The 20,108-nt window shown below is 51.5% G+C and overlaps 1 protein-coding gene across 1 annotated transcript in view; it reads right to left on the minus strand.

The window, feature by feature from the left end:
• Positions 1-20,108, minus strand: part of CACNA1C (calcium voltage-gated channel subunit alpha1 C) — a 422,079-nt gene that overhangs the window by 154,126 nt on the left and 247,845 nt on the right. The window contains exon 6 of the mRNA XM_089920067.1: positions 4,846-5,004. Within this exon, the coding sequence (XP_089776193.1) occupies positions 4,846-5,004 (159 nt within the window). The remainder of the gene's footprint in view (positions 1-4,845; positions 5,005-20,108) is intronic.

Below are 20,108 nucleotides of genomic sequence, written 5' to 3' on the forward strand. Positions count from 1 at the left end.
TGTGGTGCCTGGGCTCAGTAGTTGTGGCACACGGGCTCAGTAGTTGTGGCTTGTGGGCTCTAGAGCGCAGGCTCAGTAGTTGTGGCCCAGGGGCTTAGTTGATCCGCGGCATGTGGGATCTTCCCGGACCAGGGCTCGAACCCGTGTCCCCTGCACTGGCAGGCGGATTCCTAACCACTGCGCCACCAGGGAAGTCCCTCTCTCTCTTTTCAACAGCCTCACCGAAATATAATTTACATGCCGTACAATTCATCAGTGAACACGGACAGCTCAGTTATTTTTAGTAAATTTATAGAGTTCTCCAGTCATTGCCACAATGCATTTGGAAACGCTTCCGTTGCCCCAGATTCCCGAGGCCCTTCTCCCATCCAGCCCTGGCAGCCACACCTGCTGTCTGTCTACAGACCTGCCTGCCTAGGAATCTCATATCGACAGAATCACACACGAGGTGGCTTTTTTCACGTAGCATCGTGTTTCGAGATCTGTTCCTTTGCACGGCCGTACATATTACTGTGCGTTTATCTGCTCGCCCGCTGATGGACAGCTGGCCTGCTTCCAGGCGGGGGCCATTGCAAGCAGCTCGGCTTCTGGCTTGTTCCGGGCCTGGTGGTTTAGGTTGTGTGCCTGTGTGATGACCAAGGCGCTCCCTGGTCTCTGAACTGTACGGGGGACAACAGTGTCCCCATCATTTCCTACTCTGGGGTCTAACCCCCAGGAGGCCTCCATTCACGTAACGGAACTCCAGTCATAGTTTTTTGTGACTTTTGACATTTTGAAATCTTTGGAGATTTGGATGTGAGGTTAAGTAATGGGAGGCTATAAAAGGATGGAACCTGAAAAGTGAATCTCAGACCTCAGGAATACATGAGAAAGTGGAAAACAAGCACCTAAAAATTGGGAGTAGGTAGACTGTCAGGCCAAGAACCAAACAGGCCATAAACTCTGCTGGGCCTCACTTGCCTAGTGACCCGCTTTCTAGAGTGACGTGTTCAGTCACTGTGACAGAAGTGCTGGGATGATGAAAGATGAGACCAAAGAGAAGGTGAACAAAATAGAGGGAAACTCGTGTTTCTTTTTCTCCGGCCTTGCTTTCTAGTGCAATAAAGGTGTTGCTAATCTCTGCACTATGACTGCTAATCTGATAGTCCCCCTGCATCTCAGTTCCTGAAAACAGGCCGAAGTGAGGAAAAGGTGAAGGCTGCCAAACGGAGTTCTGAGTGTCCTCAAGGAAGGAAAACGTATTTGAGGGGCTTTACAAATGTATGTTGAAAAGAAAACGGCGTCCAGGGGACGTGATCTCATTAATAAAAGAGAGAGGATGAGGTTCAGAAAGATGGTCTACAGGATCAAGTGCCACTCTGCTATTTTAAATCTGTCTTGAGCAACAATAAAAAGAAGATTTGAGAACAATTAAGGGGCAATAATTATCTGGTAAAAATAGGTATCTAAAAAAAGCACTAAAGGGAACACCCGACAGGTGTGAGCACACACAAATCAGTGGGTCCTGGCGACATGCACTTGAGGGTGAGGGGAAATTAGCTTGAACGTGAAGACGTGTTGGAGTCTCAGCAGAGCCGTGAATTCCCAGAGAGGAAAATGGGAACATGATGTTGGAGAAACAGCCAAAGCCATACGGGCTCCCCATTGTAAAGCAGAAATGAAGAGAGGTGGGGTCATTCTGGAAAGTCCAAATTAAGTTTGTGGTAAAAGAAATGGAGGCACAGATGAGGAGGGAGTTTGGAAGTGCAGTTAATACCCAACGAGAGCACGAAATCTGGGAGAGCACCAGCGAGGGCCTTCAAGAAGAAATCACCAAAGACAAAACCAATGACTTTTTTAGGCCCCAACTTTAAGGAGTGACTAGATTGAACGTGATTTCATTTCTGGGTTTCAGCCAACCAATTCTCTGCCAGTCTCAGGGGTAATTACTGTGCTTGGGAGAGCTATGCAGAGTGACCTGGCTCGGACTGCGACCAAACAGATGGGACGACCAGAAACAAAAAGGACGGACATATGGTGATGTATCTGTTGAGGAACAAGGGAGGCGCCTTGCAGATGCCTCCGGGATCGGGGGACATCTCCTCTCCTGAGACCACATCTGCAGGGGCTGGAAGGGGCAGCCTGGAGGCAGAACAATGGTACACCGGCAGCTCCAGTGCTTTCTGGTATGGATTTGATAGGAAGCATGGCTCAAAATCCAAGGTACCCTAAAATCTACGAGTTCACAAAAGAATCCCAAAGTGTAAAAATAATCTGACGTAAATTCCATAAAAAAACCAAGACGAGGACTCACAAGCGCTTTTGCATAATCTAAGTTTGCAGAAAAATAGAGGAATTCACTCCAAAGTCTAAAATTAAAAAAAGACACCCATTCCAAAGGTGATGCAAACGTCTCCAGAACGCGTGGGGAGTGGTTTCAAAGATACGCTCCGGCCGTGCTGAGTGCGTCCGGATTCCCGTACACATCCCTCTTTGTCAGCGTTGATCAGTGTGTAGATGGAAGGGGCCCCCATAACACGAGAAGGTCCCTGGACGGCCATCAGACGCGGTTCAGATGCAGGCAGTGAGTGAGCGCCTGAGTGCAGGGTGCTGGGCGGAATGGCCTCTGCAGCGTGTCCTGGGCGTCCTTCCCGCGGGAGGCCGGCTCCACGCACAGAGAGGTCCCTTCCTGGCGGGGCTGACGGGGCTCCTCTCTCGGGAGCGCGTCCCCGGGGTCTGTCCTCGGGCACCCTGTCTCCCCGGGCTGATGGTGTTTCTACAATGGGGGCCAATTCTCTTCCGAACCTGGTGGGGTGGGGTCGGGTGGAGGTAAACCCATCACATAAATAACCCAGGCTTTTTCTGGGAGGAATCAGGAGGTGTCTCGGGTGCGTTTCCTGGTCTGCTTACCCTCAGGGATGGACAGTAGTGTGTTCCCAGATTGGCCATCCACTCGGCCAGGCCAGTTCTGCTCTGTTTCTTGAGAGCACGGAGGCTGCGGAAGGTCTCGGCAGGCCTGTGGCAGCCATTCCTCCAACCACCCCCATCTGGCACAGAGGAGCCCCTCACCCTGTCCATCACGCCCACCGTTTTCTGGCTGTTTGAGGCCACTGAAGGCAGGACCACAAAGTCAGAGACTTCCAGGCGGTGCGGGCACAGCCCCCGTAGGATCCTGCCGACCGCGGAAAAGCCATTTGACTGCTTCCCTGTCGGGTGGCAGAGACAGGGGTGGTGTGGGAGCAGCTCTCCCGCTCAGCGAGGACAGACGCGTGGAGGCGCGGCCACTCAGCACAGAGTCTCACCGCATCTCCCCACCACACCTTGGTGTGCAGGTGAGAGCCACTGCACCGCCCATCGCCCGGCTGATGGGGCCTTTCGGACCCGGCATCCCCGCACTGGCCCGAGGAGTCTGGGTCAAACGGGCCGTTGGCCATTTCAATACAACGGCATAAATTTTAGACGTTCTGTGGTGGCTCTGAAGCAGGTCTTAGAACGAGCTCTAAGGAAGCCACACAATTAACATAAGTTTACTGTTTCTGGGCAGCTACAGGTCGAGCCCAACAAAAGGAAGGATCTGAATTAAAGGGGAGAATGTTATTCATTGCATTATTGGGTATTTCTTTAAGCAAGGCTGGAAATCTCAGCATTTTAACTAAAGTCAAGATCGAATTCCTTCAATTTTAAAAGTTTCTTTTTTTAACGTGACAGTTTATTTTATATAATATGACCCAAGAAATTCTCCCTACAGTGAAGAAATGGTCTCCTCTTAGACTTGCCATCAAAGAAGTAGAAACAATTGCGTGAGTCTGTGACTATAGGTTTACAGTTTTGGGTTTTTGTTTCGACTGTGGCCACGTGCAAACACCCGGCCAGTGCGTCCAGATCACTCAGATCAGGGGATCCATTTGGTTTCTAATTATGATTAATCCATTTCACTGCCTCCTGTATGGATGCTCTCCCCACCCCCGGGGAGGGGGGCCAAGTTTAATTTACTGCCTGGGCTGAGCGGGAGTGTGAAGCAGTGGACGCGAAGGGGAAAGAAGGTCTCGCAATGCTTCAGACAGATGCTCCCCTTTGTGCCCTAAGGTGCCAGAAACTAGGATGAAAGATGTTGTTGTTTGGAAAAAAGTCACATAAGTCGAACACGGCTAACCCCGTGCAGGGGTATTTTTTTTTTAAACGAGTTTTTGTGTTAAACTACTTCGTTTAAAAGCCGTGTTGATCTCTGTTTAAATGTTTTCTTAAAGGTCCAGCTGAGACTTCAGTAGCTGAAGACAGTAGTTTGTCGCATGTCGGTCAAGCCCAAAGTCCAGTCCTACCGGCGAGAGCCCAGCGAGTAGCACAGCTCGTTGAATGCGCTGATTTATGGAAGGGATGCAGAGAGAGTGTGTCAGAGAGGACGGGCCGGTGGATGCCCGAGGTACAGACACACCTCCTGGAGGAAAAAGAGTTTTCCTGCTGGCCGTCCTCCCCTCCTGGACTGGGGGCCCCGGACGGGAGGCAGAGACACCGAGACGGACGACCCAGGGCTGTGACGGGACAGCCACCAGCTGAGGGCGAGGCCTCCCCCCGAGGGCACTTTGGTGACAAGCTACACGGGGGACAAGGGGGCAGACACATATAGTCCCCAGGTTAGCTCCGATTCTTAAAATATTCATTGTTGGCTAGGCGCCTCGTTTAAAGAATGCTTAGCAGTGCCGGACAACACTCGTGTTTAGCTATTTTAACACAGACTCATTTTAGTAAAAACAAAAATTAGAACCGAGAGAAAAAAAATACAATCTTTGCCTCTCCTGGCCGTGGAAACGCAGGTGCTCGACGGCAGGGTCTCCCCAGCTGGCCGGGGGTGGACGGCGTTCCCCTTACCTGCGATGCCCTCCTGGTTGTAGCAGGTCTTGTGCATTTTCCCCATGAAGAGCTCCAGCCCGATGATGGCGTAGATGATAATAACAAAGAGCACAAGCAGGGCGATGTGCAGCAGGGGTACCATGGCCTTGATGATGGAGTTCAGAACCACCTGGAGACCTGCAACGGCAAAGCCGACTCTGTGCACCCACCGCTACTTGGAGCTCACGCCGTCTGCCGTGACCCTCTCCCCGCCGACGGGTCTCGCACCCCAGTTTCAGGTAAGGAAACCGAGGCGCCAGGTTACACGGTCAGAGAGACACCCCGGGGGAGCTGGATCCAGGTGGGCCTGACCCCAAACCTCCCCAGGAGCCACCTCCAGATGGAAGGACAGGAAGATGCTGTCCTTCTAAGGGCATTTCAGTTGGGGAAGATGGAAACAGTCCTAGAGACGGATGGCGGTGACGTTGGCTTCGTGCCACTGAACTGTGCACTTAGACGTCAAACGGGACATTTTGGCTTGCATCTATTACCACAATAAATTGTTTTTCAAGTACCCAGGTCCCTTCAGGGAAAAAAAAGGGTAAATAAAAAACATTCTTTCGCAGCCGGTCTTGTCTGCACGCCCCAAGGGTCTGCAGACTTACACCACTGTCTTCTGGGGAGACGGACCCCTCAGTTATAAGCTGAGCCATAAATACCAACCCAGAATGTCGCCTGTTTAAACGAGATGTTGCACACGGTCATTGTAAATGGCAGTTACCCTCAAGCCCCCAGGTCTACCCCAGGCCCCAGAAAGCCGTCCGTCAATGGGTGGGTGCTGTCTCCACGCCCCAGGAGGGAAGTGGGGGAGGGTCGGGCTCCCCCTCCCCACAGCAGGGGCCTGCCTTAGACACAACACAGCAGGACCTCCTCCTCTGAGTCACCCCCCGCGGGCCACCTTTTGTGTCTTTCACCCACCAGCCACGGACACCCTTCCACCTCTCCCGCACTGCGGACGTCACCCCTGCTCACCCATCGCCCTCGGCGCTGGCGAGTGAAGGCTGGGCACCCTGACCCCAGGCCCCGAGGCGGTCCCCGGGCCTTTGTGACCTGGAGGAGTGGGGTTCACAAGTCCAATTCGGAGAACTCGCCCCAGCCATTAAGCTAAGCCGGGGAGAGGAAACCAAATAAGAGAAATGCTAGAATAATTTCACCTGTGAATTAATGCGAGGGCTCTGCCACCTCCCAGTAGAACAAGATGCTTTCAGATCCAAATGACTCGGTTAATTAGCAGGTTGTACACACATCTGGTGAAGGGTGCGGAGTCACGGAGGAAGCTGACAACCCAGCCGCACAGCGACTTTTGGGGTGTCTGCTGGGGCGCTGCTCACGGGAGGAGACGGAGGTCCCCGGATCCGGCTGCCCAGACCACGAGGGGAACGCAACCAGGCCTTCAGTGCCACGTGGCAGAGAATGGGGGGGCACGGGATGGGGAGACCTCCTCCTGCCCTACAAGGCCCTGGGCGTGGGTCGACCCTGTCCCCCCGGCCCTTGTTCTCTGGACTCCTGGTCAAACAGTGTTTCTTTCAGACTCAAACGTGCCATCCTTCGACGCGGGGCCATTGTCGGCGCTGTTCCCTCGGCCTGGAACGCATTTCTGTAATTCCCTCCAACGTTCCCTTCTGCTCTCAGCCCAAGCGTCCCTCCTCCGGGGACCCTTCCCCAAGCTCCCAGGGCAGAGACGTCTCCTTTCTTACATGTCTTCTTAGAATCAGTTCCTTTGCTTTGGAGCGTGAGTCTCCCTTTGGAATTACATGTTCATTAAGTGGCTTTCCAACATTTACACCCGGCTCCCACGTCAGGCTGAGTTTTGTGAACGCGGAGACTGTGGGCCCTTCTGGCTGTTTTATCGCTGAGGCAGCTCTGCAAACAGACAGGCGACTTTCCCGGGCCTGCAGGCCGGGCTGCGGAGAGGCCCAGAGGAAGTCGAAGCAGCCCGTGCTTCTGTCCACCGCTGGGGGCCATCAGAGTGGCCGCCGGACGCTCTGCTCCCTGCCATCCCCTGGGGTTGGTGGCCTCACCACACCCCTGAGCACCAAGGCCCGATCTGGGCCCCCAGGCTCCTTCCTCCCACTGTTACCAAGTCCTGCCAATTTGCTTTTGAAGTGTTTTACACAAGTATAAATACCGTTTACTATGTAAATAATACATGCTCATTACACAGGAGAAATGCTTATTATAGAGAGATTAGAAAACACAGGGGAGCAGGAACAAAAAGAACTCGTCCGTCGTCCCACCGCCCAGAGGGGACCGCTGTGAGCCTCGCGGGGTATATTTTGGACACTTTGGCCCCTGGGGTCGGCTACTCGGTGAGCTGGTCTCCCTGCCATCTGGTGTTCATGCCGCTGTTGGGATGCTCAAGCAGAGAGTGTCATGTCCTTGGCGCGAGTCCTCCTCCGATGCCCTGTCACCCGCCTCCGCATCCAGCCTGACGGCCCCTGACTCTGGCTCACGCCTCACTCTCCAGCCACAACTGAGCCCCGAGCTTCTTTGGCCACAGGCCTCCTCGCGTCAGCACAGGCTGTTCCCCCAGCGGACGCTGTTCCCTGCCTGACGCACGGCCCCGGCCTCACGTCCTCTCGTCTGTGGCACACAGCAGGGACTCTGCATGCCGGCTGCCTTCAGGAAACCACTCCATTCAAGGATCTTCAGGAGACACCGAGGTGTGTCATCGGGAAAAGGCCGACTCGCGGAGTAGGAAGGGCACAGGCACGGAGGGGGCTGTCAACGACCTTCACAGGATTTAACCTGCTGTTCTGGGGAAGAAGAGCTGGCAGAATTCAGCGTAACTATGGGGATGGAGCCAGGACCAATCAGGAAGATTTAGGTTCAACACAAAGACTGTCCAAGAAACAGACCTAAGGTGGAGCAGGGTGCTCCAAGAGGTAGTGAGCTCCCCGTCCTCAGAGGGATAAGAGCAGCGACTGAATAAGCTCTTGGAGGAGGAGCCTTGGTGGGGATTCAGCCAGTGGGTAAAGGATAGCCTCGGAGCACCAAAGCCCCCCGCCCTCATCGACCTGTAATGAAGACTTATTGGGGGCAGGTGGATGACCCCAATTCCCCTGGCACAACCTGGGTAAGTAGGTACTGTCATTAACGGTATTTACAGAGGAGAAGCGTGAGTTCTAGAGAGGTTAAGGGGCCTGCCCATGACGTCACAGCTGCTGGCAGGGGTGGGCACAGGGCTTGGTGCCTCGTGGCCTGACTCCAGGCCTGGGGCTGCACGACTGGGCTAAACGCCTCCCGTGGGCCCTGGCCCGGGGCTCTCGGCCTCCATGATCTGCATCTGTGAAGCAGTGGCACATGATCACGACATCTGCTGGGCAGGCGGGGGGCTCATCCTGCTGCCAGGGGGCGCCCCGCGGCCTCCGAGGCCCTGGCCGCCATCCTCACCGCCGGCCCGGGTCGGCACCCCAGAGCCCCCCCGCACGTAACTGGCTCTCAAGGCCTGCGTCTCAATGGCTCCTCCTCGGGCGGGCTCACAGAAACAGCTGTGCCCCCGAAACAGCTCCTTCTGTTCCCATTCCCCTCAGAAAACACAGCGGCTTCTCCGCACCCAAGTGCTCTCCTCTGACGGGCCAGGGACGGGACCCCCGCGGGAGCCCTGGGGCCAGGCCAGCCTGGTAGAGAGCTGCGGGAAGGTGGCCCGTGGACACGAGATCACTAAGGGCTACGCCCACCGTGAGCCTGTGTTCCGGGCCCTAAATCAGGGCGTGAGACCAGACAAACACACGTGGACTTACGGGGACAACAGGACAGGGTATTTCGTGCAAGAACAGCGCTGGAAGATGTCGTTCTGGAAATCCAGTCTCTCATTTGCAGTCTGTGCAGGTGACCTCCTCTTAGGGGATGAAACACCCTCCCGCCCGGGAAGCCCGGCTGCCAGGTCTTCCAGGGAGAGGGGGCTCTGGGGAGTGGCTTCGCTAGATGCTGGGATTAGGGAAGGACGGAGAAAAAGCAGAGCTGGCACGCACGGCCTTTCCTCTTCTCCCTCCACGTTGCTGTAAGGCCTGGACCACTGTCTGCATTCCTGCTGTGCTCAACTTGAGAATTCCAAGTTAGGAAAGACTTAGAGGGTCTGTGTACGTAAATCATGGTGTTTTCCCTTAGAAGATCAAGAGGAACCATCAATTATGGAAAGCAGGCCTGGCACCTTCCTTCAACAGTGTTGAGATTGGCCTGGAAACGTTGGCTACAGGTGATGCTGGCCCATGATGGATGCATGGCTGAGGGCTCTTCTGTTTCATCAAGGAGCATCTCGCCCAGCCCTGCCCTGGTGATGGGTTGTTCCGCTCGGGCCCCAGGGGTAGAACCAAGAAGGAGGGTGGCAATGACTCGATGAGCAGGACCCCGAGAAAGGAGGACAGTGAGACTCGTGGGGCTGAACGGCGCATGCAGGTGTGTCTGAGGCAGAGTCGGGCTTGCATTGAACTTCCAAGTCACCTGGTGTAAAGGGGGACGGTGACCCCAAATCAGAGGTCTTTGCAGATGTTGTTTGATTTCATTGTTCAGATTCTGCGTGGACTTAGAGCTTCTTGGCTGGCGGCTACGAAGGCACATTTCATGTCCCAGTTATTCGGACACCACGGTTCCAGCCAAGTGGTAGGAAAGCATTGAGAAATGACCGAGGAGGCCTGATCACAGCTCCACAAGGGAGTGATAATGAGAATCACTGAAGGGGGGTGAGTCTGGGCTCGGCAGGATGGTGGTGGGTACAAGCTTCTCACCGATGGGGGCTAAGTTGGCCAGAACAGGAGGAGGACGCTGGGGCCACCGGCCTCGATGCGCACATTTTCACTTACACACGGTCATCTGTTGAGCTATGTTCCACGGGCCACCTGCTCCCCGGGGTCACGGGCTCTTTCTTGTAAAGGAGGCCAAACATGAATCAAAGAACCTCACAATCAGTACAGAATCTCAAACCACTTGAGTGCTTTTGAGGAAGAGACAGGGTGTCATGAAGGCCCCCATGTGGCTGGAGGGCGGAGCAAGGTGTCCTCTGGGCAGTGACACGTGAGCCGGAGGCCGAGTACGAGGTGACGAGGACCTGGCCGGGTGGGCAGCAGGTGGGTCCAGCAGGGGGGCTTGTGCTTCCCCACGGAGAAGGCCGTCTGCCCGGCTGAGCAGGGACACCTGGCCCCCCACCGTCTGTCTGCCTCATGCTTCCCTGGGCTTTGTTCTGCCTCTTAGAAGAAATACCTGGAAGATCTGGGAACCCAGTCGACCGCTTCTGTGTGAATTGTGAGGAAGCCGACGTCACTTTCAGAGAAAACAACTCGGGCAGCACAGAGGAAGGTGCTCCCGACGCCAGCCGTCCTCGAGTGTAAGGTGGAGGTGGAGCCCCTCCTGCACCGTCCAGAGAGGAGCCGCGGGGCCCAAACGAGGAGGGTCCTGGCGTCGAGGAGGATGCCGCAGACCCAGGAAGCCCGGATGGACGGGAAGTCCCTGCAACCTCACACCCGGAAAAGCTCTTCTAAGACGGGACGAGCCCGGGCCAGACGCAGCAGCGCTTTCCCACGGAGCTGCAGCCCCACCGACCCCTCTGCTCTCGGGGGGCCCAGCGCCCCTGCTGCCCTGGGAGGCCTCAGCCACTCCTAGACAGTCATGGGGCTGTCGCCGGAGCCGGGTCACATCCCTCTTTGTCAGGTGCAGTCGGTAAAGCCCCAGATACAGAAAGCACTCCTGCTCGCGGGTACACGGACTACAGTTCTCTTTACTAAGGTCTGACTCTGCTTTTTCCTGGACACGGCATCGCCGCAGAGAGCGAGGCAGGGCCGTGCCTGCCCCCAAGGGGAGCCCTCGTCTCTCCTTCCAGCAGCAGGAAACGCCCCCTGCAGAGTCCTGCCACCATGTGCCCATGGGGGCGGCTCAATGGCAACCTTCCCTCTTGATGGCGGGCCGTCGTCACCATGCGGATGGACCAAGCTTGCAGCCTCAGAGGTGCTCACGGCCACCCGCTGGCCGACCCATGCCTTTGCCACTGACATCACTGTTCTCGATAGGCTCAACGCCACTGATTTCTCCCTTCTTTCCAAAACTCTCTCGTCCTTGTCTCCGTGATGCTCTACAATTTCAGCTCTTCCCACTGCACAGCTGGTTTTATGTCTCCCGTCTTCCCTCCCTCCCTCTGGGCTTTTACTCTGGGGAATATTACAAAGACGAAAAGGATGCAGTCCCTGCCCAGGAAGGGCATCAGCTAGAGAGGAGGCAAACGTGGAGACAGCTAATCGCAGAAGCGGGTGACAGTGGGCCTAAGAATGAAGCCCAGGACTTCCCTGGTGGCACAGTGGTTAAGAATCCGCCTGCCAATGCAGGGGACACGGGTTCGAGCCCTAGTCCGGGAAGATCCCACATGCCGCGGAGCAGCTAAGCCTGGGCGCCACAACTACTGAGCCTGCGCTCTAGAGCCCGTGAGCCACGACTACTGAGCCCACGTGCCACAACTACTGAGCCCGCGTGCCATAACTACTGAAGCTCGCGCTCCGCAACAAGAGAAGCCACCGCAATGAGAAGCCCGCGCACCATAATGAAGAGTAGCCCCCTCTCACCGCAACTAGAGAAAGTCCGCGCACAGCAACGAAGACCCGACACAGCCAAAATTAAAAATAAATAAAAAAAAAAAAAAAAAAAAAAGAATGAAGCCTGAAGAGCCGTGGATGCACAGAGGAAGGAGAGGCGGCCTTGACCTGGGAGAACAGCAGACGGTTCCCTGAGGAGGGGGCGTGTTAGCCATCAGGCGTGAAGCTTCTCTCTGCCCCAGTTTGTCTTCTATCCTCTGTGTCTCTCTCTCTAAACTCTTTCTCTCTAAATTCTCTCTCTCAGGAAATCCATTCACTTCACTCTCTCCTAAAGGCTCAAGTCACCACCATTAGGTGAGTGTGAATTTGCAACTACACACCCTTTTGCTCTCTTTTTTTTTTTTTTTTGCGGCATGCTGGCCTCTCACTGCTGTGGCCTCTCCCGCTGCGGAGCACAGGCTCCGGACGCGCAGGCTCAGCGGCCATGGCTCACGGGCCCAGCCGCTCCGCAGCATGTGGGATCCTCCTGGACCGGGGCACGAACCCGCGTCCCCTGCATCGAAAGGCGGACTCTCAACCACTGCGCCACCAGGGAAGCCCTGCTCTCTCTTTTGAATTCAAGGCTTGTTACTCCACAAGCTTACTGGATCTTCCACCGGCTTGTCCTCCCAGCTCATCACACTCCAGAAACAGTCCTGAACTCGCAGCCTCCCCCTAAAACCGCTCCCCACAAGGCCCCGCACTTGGCAGTCACCTGGCTTACTTCCTCAGCAAACGCAGACGGTGCTTCCTCCACGGCGCCCGTCGTATCTGCCCTCCCAGAGCAGCCGCTGCTGTCCTCACTGTCTCCCAGCCGGACTGGTGACCGGGCTTCCTGGTTCCAGTTCCCACCCACCCCAACGCATTCTGCAGCCCTGGCCCATTGCTCACCCTAAGATGGCCCTGCTCGGAAACCTGCAGTGGTTCCATCATAAAAGGCAGACTTCAAACCCCCTTCTGCTCGAGCTGAACACAGTAGGTGCTCAAAACTTGTTTGCAGAAAGAATGAAAACAGGTTACAAGCAGCAGGACAGGGGGTCCCAGCAGGAAACAGGTAGCTCCCAGGAGCAGGAAGGAGAGCAGTCTGCCGGGGGCGGGGCTTGAGGGGAGCAGCCGGGTGGCCTGCAGGGAAGGTCTGGGGATGTGAAAACCCTGTCATTGACTGAACCCAACTGGAAGGCAGAGGGGAGGCAGCCTTTGATGTAGCCCAGTGGTCAGCCCCGCAGGCCAGAGAGCAGAGTGGAGAAGGTGGAGAGGGGCTATGACAGCAAATGGACAATGTGGGGCAGACAGGACGGTGAGCACGGAGTGGTCCGCTTTCTATGTGCACCATCGTCGCTCTAGTAAACCAGGAGCTTCTGAGTTCTGTGAGCCAAGTCCTCTCTTAGGGAGGGTGATCAGATAAACGTCCTCTGATTGTAACTCACTAGCCACCTCTGGGACCTCATCTTCCATGGTCATGCCTGACTGGAGTGAAGAAATGCATGTTGTATCAGTATGTGTGGTTGTGACTCTCAACATCATCGTCAAAAACAACAACATCACCATCACCATCACCACCATCAACGTCGTCCTCACCACCACCATCACCATCACCACCATCATCACCATCACCAGCATCACCATCACCATCACCACCATCAACGTCGTCCTCACCATCACCATCACCATCATCACCATCATCACCACCACTATCACCACCACCATCACCATCACCACCATCATCACCATCACCAGCATCACCATCACCACCATCACCATCACCATCACCATCACCACCATCATCACCATCACCACCATCATCACCATCACCAGCATCACCATCACCACCATCATCACCATCACCATCATCACCATCACCACCATCACCATCAACGTCGTCCTCACCATCACCATCACCATCACCACCATCACCATCACCACCATCATCACCATCACCAGCATCACCATCACCAGCATCACCATCACCACCATCATCACCATCACCACCATCACCACCATCACCATCACCATCACCACCATCATCACCATCACCATCACCACCATCACCATCACCATCATCACCACCATCACCATCACCACCACCATCATCACCACCATCACCATCACCATCACCACCATCATCACCATCACCAGCATCACCATCACCAGCATCACCATCACCATCATCACCACCATCACCATCACCACCACCATCACCATCACCACCATCACCATCACCACCATCATCACCATCACCATCACCACCATCACCATCACCATCACCATCACCACCATCATCACCATCACCACCATCATCACCATCACCACCATCATCACCATCACCATCACCATCACCATCACCACCATCACCATCACCACCATCATCACCATCACCACCATCACCACCATCACCATCACCATCACCACCATCATCACCATCACCATCACCACCATCACCATCACCATCATCACCACCATCACCATCACCACCACCATCATCACCACCATCACCATCACCATCACCACCATCATCACCATCACCAGCATCACCATCACCAGCATCACCATCACCATCATCACCACCATCACCATCACCACCACCATCACCACCATCACCATCACCACCATCATCACCATCACCACCATCATCACCATCACCACCATCACCATCACCACCATCACCATCACCATCATCACCACCATCACCATCACCACCACCATCATCACCACCATCACCATCACCATCACCACCATCATCACCATCACCAGCATCACCATCACCAGCATCACCATCACCATCATCACCACCATCACCATCACCACCACCATCATCACCACCATCACCATCACCACCATCACCATCACCATCATCACCATCACCATCACCACCATCAACGTCCAGCATCACCATTACCATCAGGTTGAGAGGACCAGTTCGCACTGGCTAGATATTGGAGGCATGATGAATCTCACAGATCACGTTTTGTAGCTTCATTTGGCTAACGAAGCAATGGACACTTTTAATGGCCTCACAGTATTAATGGCTTTCAAGAGAGAATAGGTTTAGAGCTAGGAAGGCAGTAGTTTTCTCTTGGGTTAAGGAGTAAGCTCGTCACATGGAGGTTCAAGGGTGCCTGATGTAGGGAGAAGCGCTCTGGCCTGGACGGCTCCTACAGTCTCAAGCTTCATTACTTTTTTGCCTGTTCTTATTAAGATGTCCTTATTCATTAGAGCTTTTCATTTATTTTTAATTTAACCTTTCCATCTTAATAAATTTCTGCATCCCGCAAGTGCTTTGGTGAGCACTACCGGAGGGTTTTGGCCTGGGAAGGGGATGGTGGATACTCTGCTGCCTAATAAATTATCAACTGTAAGAGTAATTAAAATACCAACCTTCATGTTGAATTAATTGTTTGTATTAGCAATATGAGTTGGAAAGAACTCAAAGGAAAAATATTAAAAAATTCTGATCCAACGTGAACAAGAGCGATGGCAACACCAGCTCCCATTTCCTGAGGACCCGGCATAAGCTGGGCACTGGGCGAAGTGCTCTACACATCATTTCCTTGAATTCTCCAGCTATCTTGATAAAGAGAAACAGGCCGAGGCTTGGGTACGACTGATGACTTGTCCAGGAGCTGGAGTTAGAAACCAAGCCAACTGACCCCTAAGCCCTCCACCCTCAGCCACCGTCCCAGCAGAAATGGCAAATGCGCCGCAGACTCTCTGACCCTGCACCAGACAGATGCCGGTACTGATCACGGCCTCTTCCTTCTGGCCCCGGATGGGGCCTCCCAGTCCTTCTCAAAAGTAAGTCTCTCACGGCGACTCTGATCCATGGGAAGTGACTGGATCGTGATCTGCCACCCTGTATATGCTGCCTCCCTGCTGGTGACAAACTGTCTCTTTCTGCTACAGGAAAACTAGGATGCAAGCTTCTTTTGGCACCTGCCAATGACGTAGATGCCTGGGTCTGCACTTTTTCTTCTGTCTTAGACATTCTGGGGAAAACAATTGTGAAATATACATCCAGAAAAGTGTAAAAAATAAAGATGTTACGGTGTATGATTTATCACAAAACAAAGCCACGTATCCATCACTCAGATCAAGAAATAGAACATCACCCGCTCTATGAAGCCCCACTCGTGCCCCTCCAGGTACTACCCCCTCCTACAGCAAGTTAACCACTGCACTATACTTCAATAAAAGTTAAAATGTAATTCACCACATCAGTAAACAAAATCCCGAGTCTATCAATAGATGTAGAAAGAACCCATTTCATAAATTCAGCCTTTATTCCCCAATCTTTTACATTCTTTTCTGTATTTTCCATTCTTTTGATTCTCTGTGCTTTATTCTCAATATTCCCCCTGGCCTTGCCACAGCTCAATAATTTGGTTTTCAGCTGTGCAAAATCTTTCAATCAATTCACTGCATTTTGTTTCTTTTCAGCCGTGCGACTTGTGGAATCTCAGTTCCCAGCCAGGGACTGAACCCGGGCCACGGAAATGAGAGCCTGGAATCCTATCCACTGGGCTGCCAGGGAATTCCCAGTTCACACTGCATTTTCATATTTGATATTGTCTTCTTCATTTCTAAAATTTCCATTCGGTTCTTTTCCACACCTTCTGGTTCTCGGGAAAATTATCGACCTTGTCTTTGATCTCTTTGAATATAGTAAATACGGTTATTTTCAAGTCTATGTCTGATAATTCCAATACCTAGATTCCCTGTGGGTCTGTTTCTATTGTCTATAGTTTCTGCTCCTTTTCATTCATGTCACCTTGTCTCTTTGTGTACCTAGTTATTTTGTATTGTGGGTTAGGCCCTATCATTGCAAAACTGTCTTTCAAAATAATTGGAGAACTTGATGATGTTACCTTTCTCCAGAGAGGATTCATATGTGTTTTTGTTAGGCATCTTTTCTAAGTTTTAGAAAAGAGGAGATTTAGAATATTTTGCCCAGCGATTTCTAATCGTCCTCAGCAGGACAGTTAATCCAATTACGTCACCTGCCATGTTCAGAAAGCAAAAGGGAAGTCCCCTCATTACATGTGTCCTTACTGTCCCACCCCAGAACGAGGTCACTGGGTCTTTGAATATATGGACATCTTTTAAAGGGTTGGGAGATCTCTGCCAGTCAAATTCTCTTCGTGTCAGACCCTGGACGGGACTCCTTGGAGTGAAGTTCCTGGGGACCCACTGTGTACAGAGCGATGTGGCTGATAATAGGATTAAACAGGAGGGAGTCACGGTTTGGTTACGGCTACTGCTGGGTCTCACACCTCTCAGAAAGGTGTAGAAGGTGCAGCTTTCGGGAAAATTGGAAAGTGTCTCCAAGATTTTGGTGGCAAATGAGATATACTCACTGTGAGCTATCAGGTTGGATGAGTCCCTAAGACAGCCCTGATGATAGCTCTTTAACTCCTTTCGAGACAAATACCATTACACCAGGCAACTCACAGCTTCCTCTTCCCGGCTATCCTTGAGGTGGAGTTTAACAGAGAACCAAGCTTGTTTATTGCTGACAACTTATGGTGATGCTACAGCATGAATTAACCTTTCTATGCATGTTCTTAGGATTCCAGACTGACTTATTTGCAATCTGGCTCAAATCACTAAGGGATCAATAGGGACCTTGGCACTGATCAAATTTTCTATTAGGGAAAATCTCCAAACGTATGCTTAGTGTTTTAAAGAGACTTCAGATTGACTGGAAAAAATGCCAGGCTGTTTCCTCTCCTCCACTAACAGCTGTGTGACCTTGGCAGTCATGTCACCTTCTTGGGTCTAGGTTTCAACATCTTGAAAATGAGGACATTGGATGAGAAAGCCCACTCTGGCTCTAAAATTTGCTGGGTTGTTATTTTCTAAATATCTTAAGAAAGATTCTAGTACCTTTCCTTCCTCCAACTACTACTGTCCCTTATCCACAATAAGTCCTCAATAAATGTGTGACAAATGAATTAATATATAACTTGTAGAATATAACAGAGCATTATATTACTTCAGAAATAATATCGTGTATAACTTATGTAACATGTGTAACTTACACCTGCTAACATACTAGTCATTCACTTTGTGATTTAGAAGTCAAGTACACTTCCACTTCCAAAAGGAGGAACTGGTATCAGATGAGCCCTTTCACCATAAACATTACAAAACTGGACAAAAATATTAGCGGCAGGTGTCTTCCAAAACTGAACATAAAGTAGCTCAGGCCTGTAATCCCTGAGAGAATTGAACCTCAGAGGTGAACACAATAATCACCCTGGTTCTCTGCAAACGGTTTCCTGACCACAGTGCAAAGAGCAGACAGACCACTCCAGTCCCACTGGTCTGAGAATCTGGGCATCTGCCATGGCTGTGGTGGGACAGCTAGGTATACGGGGCCCCAGAAGTTTGTGTAGGTGTCCCTTGTGTGTCTATGGCCCTGCCAGAGTGGAGGGATTGAGTTAACATCTCATTAAGACTCTAGACAACCGATATGCCAGAAAGGGTACATCTTAGGAGACAGGACCTTACCCTGGAGTAAGATGCCTTCTAGACCCATCCTGACAAGATGACACTGAGCTCTGACAAGATCTGAAAGGGAAACGAGCTGGGAGGGGAGGGGCCTGGGCTTTTGATCAATCTTCACCGGCAAGCGTAGAACCATAAGTTCATGGCAGGGCAGTAGGTAACTGAACTGCCTGCTGAAGAGTCAACCCTCCAATTGAGGAAGGTGAATGAATCCAGGTCTCTACAACATATGACTCATGATCCCAGTATTCAGAACAAACCACCAGATACATAAAGAAACAGGAAAATGTGACACATAACCAAGAATAAACAGTCAAAAGGGACTGAAAATGAGATTGCTCAGATGTTGGACTTAGCAGAAAAGGATTTTAAAACAGCTTAAAGAATGTGTAAAGAGTTAAAGGAAAATATATTTAAAGAATGAAAGGAGTATATGGTCTTAAACATAGAACAGATAGGGAATTCCACAGATAGATGGAGACTAGAAAAAGGAGCCAAATGGAGATTCTATGACTGAAAAGTAACTGAAATGAAAAAGTCATTGAATAGGTTTGATGAAGATGGAGGTGGCAGAGAAAAAGTAATGAACTGGAAGAATAATAGATAGAAATTAATCTGTGGACACAGAGGAAAAAAGACTGAAGAAAACTGAACAAAGCCTTGGGGACCAATGGGATAATAGAAAATGGCCAAACATAAGTGTAATTGGGGTCCCAGACAGAGAAGCGTGAGACTGGAGTTGGAAAAATATATTTGAAGAAATAATGGCCAACAACTTCCCAAACTTGATGACGATCTCCAATTTATGGATGAATCTGAGCAGCTCAGAAAACTCTAAGCAGGACAAATATACAAGAAGGCACATAATAGTCAAGTGCTGAAAACCAAAGATAGAAAATTTAGAAACAGTCAAGAAAAAAGAAGCATATATACAGGGAACCACGATGAGAATACTGGTGACTTCTCATCGGAGACAATGGAGGCCAAGAGAAAGTGGAAAAACCTCTCTAATATTCTGAAAAAAAAAAATCTCAGCCAAGAATTCTATATCCAGCAAAAATATTCTTCAAGAAGAGGATAAAGATATTTTCAGATAATGAAAGCTGAGATAATTCAGCAGCAGCAGACCTGTGCTCTAGAAATGCCAGGGGATGTCCTTCAGGGTGACGGGAAATGACACCAGAAGGAAACTCGGATCTACAGAAAGGATTGGACAGTCCCAGAAACGGTAAATAAGCAGGCAAGCAGAAAAGGCTATGTTTTACTTTTTCTCATAATTTACTTAAAAGACAATTGACTGTTTAAAGCAAGAAATGTTAACAGTGGGGTTTATAAGAGTTGTATACGTAGAAGGTGTGTAAGGCTCACATAGGGTAGAGGGTTAAGTTAAATTATACTAGTGTAACCCTCTTACTTTTGTGACGGGACACTTAAAATGTGTGAGTTTTAGTGAATATAAATTATGCTTTAATAAAGTGGATTTTAAGAAATCAAGTGTGGAAGTTCCCCTTCCTCTAATCAGCCCAACTTGGAGCCTGAGGTTGGCAGACAGGGAGTTGGACCCAGACATATCAGTAGCTAAAATTTGCTGAATGCATCTTACATGCTGACCGTAGTTCTAAATGCTCTGCAAGCACTTACGTATTTAATCCTCACAACACCACCACAAGGTGAGTGCAATTTTAACCCCCATTACAGGTCAGGACGCTGAGGCACACAGCTAACAGATGGTAGCTCTGGGGATTTGAACCTAAGGAGTGGGACCTCACTGTTGGCGTCCTCAGCCACTCACTGTCACAAGCCAGCGGGAGGGGACGGACCAAGCGTCACAGGTGGCTGGGGCTCGTGTCCTGCGTATCAATCACTTCATGGGACACTGGCCTCGCTGTGTCTTCACTTCCTCTCCCCTCATTTTTCTTTCCAGTGTTTATAAAGCATGTGTCACGTGTAAGCCTAAGTGGCCTTTATTATGACCATTATTTTAAATTAGGTGACAGTCACCGGGCTGTTGGTTGTGATTTCAGATTTGGGATTTCCAGGGAAGGGCCAGCCACTAAGGAGAATCAACAATGGGGCTTCCTGAGTTTAAGAAGCTCTGTCTCCTGTGGGACCTACACCACTGGCCACAGCCCTGGGCACAAGGTCAGTGCTTGGGAAAGAGCCCCCTCTGGACTGATTGCT

This window comes from Delphinapterus leucas, chromosome 11, assembly GCF_059928025.1.
Source record: "Delphinapterus leucas isolate spDelLeu-1000000601 "Yukka" chromosome 11, BTC_Dleu_Yukka2, whole genome shotgun sequence".
Classification (NCBI taxonomy): domain Eukaryota; kingdom Metazoa; phylum Chordata; class Mammalia; order Artiodactyla; family Monodontidae; genus Delphinapterus; species Delphinapterus leucas.